This window comes from Camelina sativa, chromosome 14 (genome assembly GCF_000633955.1).
Source record: "Camelina sativa cultivar DH55 chromosome 14, Cs, whole genome shotgun sequence".
Classification (NCBI taxonomy): Eukaryota; Viridiplantae; Streptophyta; class Magnoliopsida; order Brassicales; family Brassicaceae; genus Camelina; species Camelina sativa.
Window position 1 is genome coordinate 17,526,331 of NC_025698.1, and position 7,738 is coordinate 17,534,068.

Here is a 7,738-nt window from a genome sequence, read left to right on the forward strand (position 1 = left end):
TTTTTTTTTTTTTTTTTTTTTTTGCTTTCGTTGTGTTAAATTACAGAGATGCCATTCGTTTTGTGTTCCGAAGCTTGGAAGTACCACTGAGAGTGGCCGAGGAAGAGGTGTGACTGTGAGAGCTTTAGGAGAAGAAGAAGAAGACTCTAATGAGAACTTTGCTCCGCTTGCTCCTGTTGAGCTTGAATCTCCTGTGGGACAGCTTTTGGACCAGATTCTTAGAACTCATCCTCATCTTTTCCCCGTTACTGTCGATGAGCAGCTCGAGAAATTCGCCGCTGGGAACGAGACTCTTAAATCTGTTTCGTCTTCTTCACAAGATATTCTCTCTAAGTAAGTCTTCTTTTGCTTACAACATATCACACTTTGGGAATAAATCTCTTACAGTGCTTAAGTATAGAACCTAGGCTTAGATCCTGTATTGGTTGAGTCTTCATATAGGCTCCATACAGCTCATTGATGTTTTGGGAATAAGTCTCTTGCAATGCTTTAGGGTTTAGGCGCAGTACCTTAGGGTTAGATAACGTATTGGTGGAGTCTACGTGTTAGTTTCATTCTGTTTCGTTGGATGCATAAAACTTACTGAAAATGTGGGAATATGTTTCTTAATTGCAATGCTTACAGAACCTTAGGCTTAGAGCCTCTATTGGTTGAGTCTTCATATTAGGCTCCATCCTGTTTTGATCACTAGTGAGATATATCTTCACTAGTAATGAGCAATGCAATTTCACCAGTCTATATGTGTAGGCTCTATTCGATTACATTCATTAGTAATGAGCAATTTTTCAGATCGTTTCTTCCTCGTTGTGTGCTTGATTTGCAGGAGAATATCTGAAGTTAGGGACAAGGACAGACGTAAAACTTTGGCTGAGATCATTTACTGTTTAGTGGTACAACGGTTTGTGGAGAAAGGGATCTCTATGATTCCTCAGATTAAACCAACTTCAGACCCAGCAGGACGGATAGACTTATGGCCAAACCAAGAAGAGAAGCTCGAAGTCATTCACTCCGCGGATGCATTCGAGATGATACAGAGTCACTTGTCTTCAGTTCTTGGAGACCGAACAGCGGTTGGTCCTTTAAGCTCTATAGTTCAGATAAGCAAAATCAAACTCGGGAAACTCTACGCTGCTTCCGCCATGTATGGCTATTTCCTTAGAAGAGTAGACCAAAGATACCAGCTCGAGAGAACCATGAACACACTTCCAAAACGGCCTGAGAAAACCAGGGAACGTTTCGAAGAGCCCTCGCCTCCTTACCCGTTATGGGACCCGAATTCCTTGATCAGGATCCAACCAGAGGAATATGACCCCGATGAATACGCCATACAAAGAAATGAAGATGAGTCATCGTCTTATGGGTTGAGATCATATGTTACGTATTTGGACTCGGATACGCTTCAGAGATATGCCACGATACGCTCTAAAGAAGCCATGACTCTGATTGAGAAGCAGACGCAAGCGCTCTTTGGGCGACCAGACATAAGGATACTCGAGGACGGTAAGCTTGATACTTCCAACGACGAGGTTCTGTCTTTGAGTGTCTCTGGACTTGCGATGTTGGTTTTGGAAGCTGTGGCTTTTGGGTCTTTCTTATGGGATTCAGAGAGCTATGTTGAATCCAAATACCATTTCCTCAAGGCTTGAGTTTAGTCCTCCTTGACATTGTACTTTTTGAAAGTAGTGAATGAATGTAAATGTTAATGTGTCATGGGAAAATTGTTAACGACTCATATTTGTTAAATTGAATAAACTACATTTCAAAACATTAGATTAAAATCAAGCATATATATTAGCTCAATTTTAAATCTTCTTCTGACCCAAAAATTAAATTACATAAATAGAAGGTAAGAAACTTTCTCATTTTTATCTTAAGCTTAAATTCTGGAAAGTAGTTATACACCACTTCAGGTTTCAAATCCCAATTATATACGATTTAAATAAATGAAACTTTTTTGTAATGAAACATCATTACATTAGTATATCTCAACTTGGGGACACGGTACCACAAGCGCACAAAACTTGCATAATAATTAATCTACAAAATCATTATCATTATCCATACAGATAAGTATGGGAGATGATTACATGGCATACCCTACCATATGCAGTTCTCCTAACCAATTGAGTCATATCTTGTGTGTTTGTAAGTTAACCACATTATTATTGGTTAAATATCAATTTCCAATAATTTTGTTAGAGAAGAACATCCTCAATTATTGTAATGTGGATTGTGTTTGTACTATATATGGATCAAGAACCTAGTGAGTTATACATATTATATAATAAGCATCTTCGAATAATGTTCCTTAATCCTTAGCTTCAATTTTAAGGCATCTTTTAAATCGATTTATGTGTACACATTAACTTATAAAATTACTAACAATCCAAATAACATTTTCTCATTTAGCCCATATATATATATATTTTTTTTCAAGACACTATTGTTGCCTAAATCCTCATTGGTTTCTACAACACTACACAGAGCTATACAACCTGAAATACAGATTATGCAATTATTAGTTATCAGCTTAAAATAACAACAATAAGGGTAATTATAGTGGAGATGCTAAATAAACTATTTCGTTAGTAATGATGGCATCCACGTGCAAATACTCTTGTATAAGGTCAACCCTCTATAGAAGATGATGCAGTTGAGTCTGTCTACCTTATTCAATACCTCAAAGACTTTCACATTCTTCTCTAATTGGTTGATGATTGATGAACCTTGTTTTTGGTAATTTCTCTATTTGATCCGTTTCTGTATAAATATCACAATAGCCAGCCAATATGTTATACATAGTACATTGGTTTGTTTTGGAATACAATTATATTTGTAATTTTTTTTTTCTTTTCTAAATGATAAACCAATAGTATGTTCTTCATGAATTTAGACGTACCTAAGGTTTCATTCCTCTTGGACTAGTGACTTAAACTATCAAAAACCACATAATGCCTTTATGTGTCCGGAAGAATAAGTCCTCTTGAACTAATGACTTAAACCATCGAAAACCACATAATGCCTTCATATGTGTCCAGAAGAATAAGTTTTTTAAAAAATTGATTGATAGGTTAGCTTTATAAAAGGCAAAAAAAAAAATGTGCATCAAGTTTATGATACAATATATATCTATAAGAAGATTCCAATGGATAATGTCAAAAGAAAACAAGAAAACATATATATGTAACGTTTATCTTTATTTGTTAGCCGAGTGCAGAAGCTAGCAGACAATTGAACACACTGCGGGCCAGTAGTGATTGTGTGTACAGATGGTAATGGAATCTCTCTCTGTCTCTCAAAGAAAAGAGAACAAGGCAAAAAGAAAAAAAAACGAAAGATTGCTTCCTTAGTAATATGTGCTATGGAGATTTAATTCAACCTCCAAATTCTATATATTATTAGTTGACAAAAGAATATACAGAATTTGGAGGTTGAATTAAAACTCCATAGTACATATTACTAAGGAAGCAATCTTTCTTTAATATATATATATATATTTCTTATATAGAGAGAATGATCGGATGACTTAGTTGTATGATGCAAAATACATATAGTTTTTAGAAAATGATTAACTGTGTGTACATTCTAGAGAAGCAAAAAAACAAAAAAAGGGTAGTGGTTACGTAACAAAGATCCACCTTATGATTCACCTGCTAATTATCCACTAATCTGAGATTAATTAAAAGATAATACGACGAAACTTTGTTCAATTAATAATGATTTCGTTGTTATATATGTTTTGCTACTTGAACAATTCACGGCTTCTATCATATATAATATCACAAATTTATGAGTTTTTATGTTAGACAATATCAGAATAACAAGTCCGTGATTAAATAGTTTGGTCCTGTAATTACTTTACTTTGTATATAAAGTTGATGACCAGACCAGATGCATGCATAGAGGTTAGAGAAGGTTGGTAAACCAAATCAACTAAATGCACACTTTTACTTATATTATTCTTTTGTGACGGCAGCTACACTCTTACATATAGCGGCCCTCTTCGGACATATATGCTAATATAATTTCTGTCGACCAACTGAGGATTATTTTAACTTTTATTAGTGTTGTGAGAGTTTAATTATTGGAGTGGATTAGTCTAATCGTAACTCTTTTTTTTTCTTTTCCCTTAATCGGTAACTGATTTTGTCTGAACTCGGTAATTCATTGATCTAAGTTTACGGTTTTATAAATTATTCGAAAGTGAGCTTCTGAATAGATATATATACGAAACAACTACTCATATCCTACCATATGATTATTTTAGATGATACGGCGATTTGGTTATCTGGTTTTAACTAATTAAACGAAAGGGACTAGTTTGACTAAAAGACAATTAAAAGCTTAATTATATACTACTATACTAGTACAGGATACTACTATAGTACTATCTACTATAAAACGTTGTAATTCACTACAAAACTAAAGTCGTGTTAGTTCCTTGTCTTTATGTCTATCTTATATACACGACACTACCTAATCTGATCTTGATATTGTGAAGCGTAACATTAAAGTATTGTGAATATATAAAGAGGAAAGATCTAACTAATTAAGGAACAAAAGAGTCTTTCGAAATGTTTACGTTTGGCTGTCCATCGTTTTGGAATCTATACCTTTATATTAAAATTTTCTTTTTGTCGAAAACCTTTTTATTAATTTAAAGTGTTGATTAGTGTAACCACCTAATTTGAACGCCTACACGTAAAATATGTATTAATAGAATTAACTTATTTAATAAATGAGGATGACTGTGGTGATTATATATATACAATCTGCATGGGTAGACAGAATAAAGACCCTTTCATGTCCATTTCATGCTTAGTTGTCATTTTTGTTTTAGCTTTCATCATGGAATATGACAAATCTACCCTTTCATATAAACCATACAAACTATATATAAGTAATATTTTATAAGCTAATAGTAATATTACTCTCTATCCTTTTTTCTTGTCACATGCTAATTTATATTAACAGCTATAAAACCATTTAAAGACTTATTTTGCCAAATGCCTATACACGTAATGACGTAATCTCTACTCAACACGATTTCAAAATTTTCAAATTACTTAAAGGATTTCATAATGTCTTTTAAGCGACATAATAATTCGTGCTTTTCTTTAAAACCTTTAGCATAAAAAAAAAAACCTCTAACATATTGCACATAAAAATGTATCATAGACATCGAAATAACAACAACTATATATCACAAGATCAGACGGTTTAATAGTATAAACGTCATGATGATAGAAGTCTCAAAAAACTTGTACTTCAAAAAACTGTAAAATAATATAAAAGTTAGATAAAATATTATGAGACTCAAAATTTAAAACATGTATGTGTAATAATAATACCATGGTTTTCAAGTAATGCATGAAATTAGAATCGTTCAACGTAAAAGTTACAATAATTCATCATAATATGATGATACTTTTAAAATATCAAATTTCACATTAAAAATGAATTCATAACCAAGTTCTCTAATCATTTTTTTTTTCTTTCTTGATCGATCATCCTTGACATCACTCTAATGTATAACTCACACATTCAAATAAAACAGCTGCAAAACCGTGGCAGACTAATATACAAAAAGGGTAAAACTGGAAAATAAAGATTAAGAAGACAAATCAGAAAAGACTATTGAACAATAATAACTCTCCCTTATATAAACACCACGAGCGTGGAAGCCAAAGAGCAATTTTCTCCCTACACCAAAAGCCAAAACAAAAAAAAAAACAAAAAAAAAGAGAAACCTCTCTCTCTTATGTCAAAAGCTATATGTGTAACTAACTAATAAACACAAATCATAAATCTTTTTTTCATTTGTTCTTCTTCTCAGAAAGAATCAAAATGTCTAAAAAATCATCGTATAATCATATCTTCTTCTTCAACATCATCTTGATCTTGGGTTTGTATTTGAGATCATCATTAGCCTTCACGAATCTCAACACCTTAAGTTTCGAAGAATCACTTTCTCCTCTCTTTGGCGATGCTAATCTTGTCCGTTCACCTGATGATCTCTCCGTTCGTCTCCTTCTTGATCGATATACCGGTATATATACATCTTTATCACATGGGTTTTATAAATAACTTTTTAAAGATGATGTCATGGTGATGATTGATGATGATTATAATTATAGGTTCTGGTTTCATATCATCGAATATGTATCAACATGGATTCTACAGCTCCATGATCAAGCTTCCCGCTGATTATACTGCCGGCGTCGTCGTCGCCTTTTATGTAAGTCTCCGGCTCATTTTTTGTTTTAAATGTTTTGATTAACACAAAACATATGTTTTATTCGTTTTTCATCCATCTGCATGAATGTTTAATTCTTTAATTTGTTTTCCTAATTATTTACCTAAACTATTCATTATTATCTTTTAAAAAACCATGATGTTAACTCATTTGATCTAATTTGAAACTTTTTCTTTTTTTTTGGCCGAGAAAATCGTCATTGAAAATGGAATACCAAACGATTTGTCGAAGAACCCAACGACACAATTTTCTCTGTTTGGTTGCCTAGAAAATAGTCATTAATTTTCCCTAGAAAATAGTTTCTATTTTTCCCAAGAAAAAAGAAAAATGCACCAATCTTTTAAAAGACTTGGGATCTAATTTTTATGTTTAAATGGATATGTGTAGACATCAAACGGAGACGTGTTCGAGAAAACACACGACGAACTAGACATAGAGTTTCTAGGGAACATAAAAGGAAAGCCATGGAGGTTTCAGACAAATCTATACGGAAATGGAAGTACACAAAGAGGTCGTGAAGAAAGATATCGTCTCTGGTTTGATCCTTCTAAGGAGTTTCATCGTTACAGTATCCTCTGGACTCCTCACAAGATCATGTAAGCTTCTTCAAGATCTTCTCATTTCTTTTGTTTTAGTTGTTTCATTAGCGTTGACTAAACCCGGTTAATCAATATTATTAAATTTGGTGGGACAAAGCTATAAGATGAAAAAAAAAAAAAGAATGTTTGTCTTTCACAGAACGTTTCTTCCTTTACTTTTTTTTTTCCTAAGATTAGTAGCACTTTTTTTTTGCTTTCTAAAATACAATTTTTTCTACTATTACTTTTTGCTCCATTTTTTATTTGATTTAAAATTTTAAAATCGATAAAGAGTCAGCTTTTACAAAACATTCAATTCGTCATTATTGTTAAACATCAGCTTAGAGCTATCTTTTTTGACGCGTATTAAGCCTCAGTCGTCACGCTCACGCATATTAGTTTAAAGCCAAAATTAACAGTTGAATAAATTTGACTTTCTATTGAACCTTCGTCTTCAAAATTGAAGAACGAGAACCGTTAATCATAACTTTTTTTTATATAAACAGAACACATATAAAATTTAAATTTATGAGAATTTACTTAGGCCTGCTGGAGTGACAATTAAATGCAATTAACCATTAGTCCATTACCATCTACCTTTTTTAGTTAAAATAATATAGCAAAAATAAAATCTTAATCATAACTAAAATAATCAGCTAAATTTCTTTTTCTGCTTATCTTTTATTGTTTGTTATAATGACAAAGTCTAGTTTATGTGTCTGTTTTTGAAAAAAAAAAACAATTAGCAATTTAGCTAACGAAATTTTAAACACAAATATTGTAGATTTTGGGTAGATGATGTGCCAATAAGAGAAGTGATAAGAAACGATGCAATGGGAGCTGATTACCCCGCGAAGCCAATGTCTCTTTACGCCACCATTTGGGACGCTTCAGATTGGGCCAC

General features: G+C 32.6%; 2 protein-coding genes across 2 annotated transcripts in view; both read left to right on the forward strand.

Annotated features, from left to right (window-relative positions):
- The window catches only part of LOC104741810 (UV-B-induced protein At3g17800, chloroplastic), a 2,113-nt gene extending 346 nt beyond the window's left edge, over positions 1–1,767 (forward strand). Inside the window, exons 2-3 of the mRNA XM_010462731.2 lie at positions 47–333; positions 824–1,767. Of these exons, the coding sequence (XP_010461033.1) occupies positions 47–333; positions 824–1,646 (1,110 nt within the window). The 3' untranslated portion in view covers positions 1,647–1,767. The remainder of the gene's footprint in view (positions 1–46; positions 334–823) is intronic.
- The window catches only part of LOC104743716 (probable xyloglucan endotransglucosylase/hydrolase protein 30), a 9,440-nt gene continuing 7,382 nt past the window's right edge, over positions 5,681–7,738 (forward strand). The window contains exons 1-4 of the mRNA XM_019235331.1: positions 5,681–6,049; positions 6,138–6,238; positions 6,644–6,852; positions 7,619–7,728. Coding sequence (XP_019090876.1) covers positions 5,848–6,049; positions 6,138–6,238; positions 6,644–6,852; positions 7,619–7,728 — 622 coding nt within the window. The 5' untranslated portion in view covers positions 5,681–5,847. The remainder of the gene's footprint in view (positions 6,050–6,137; positions 6,239–6,643; positions 6,853–7,618; positions 7,729–7,738) is intronic.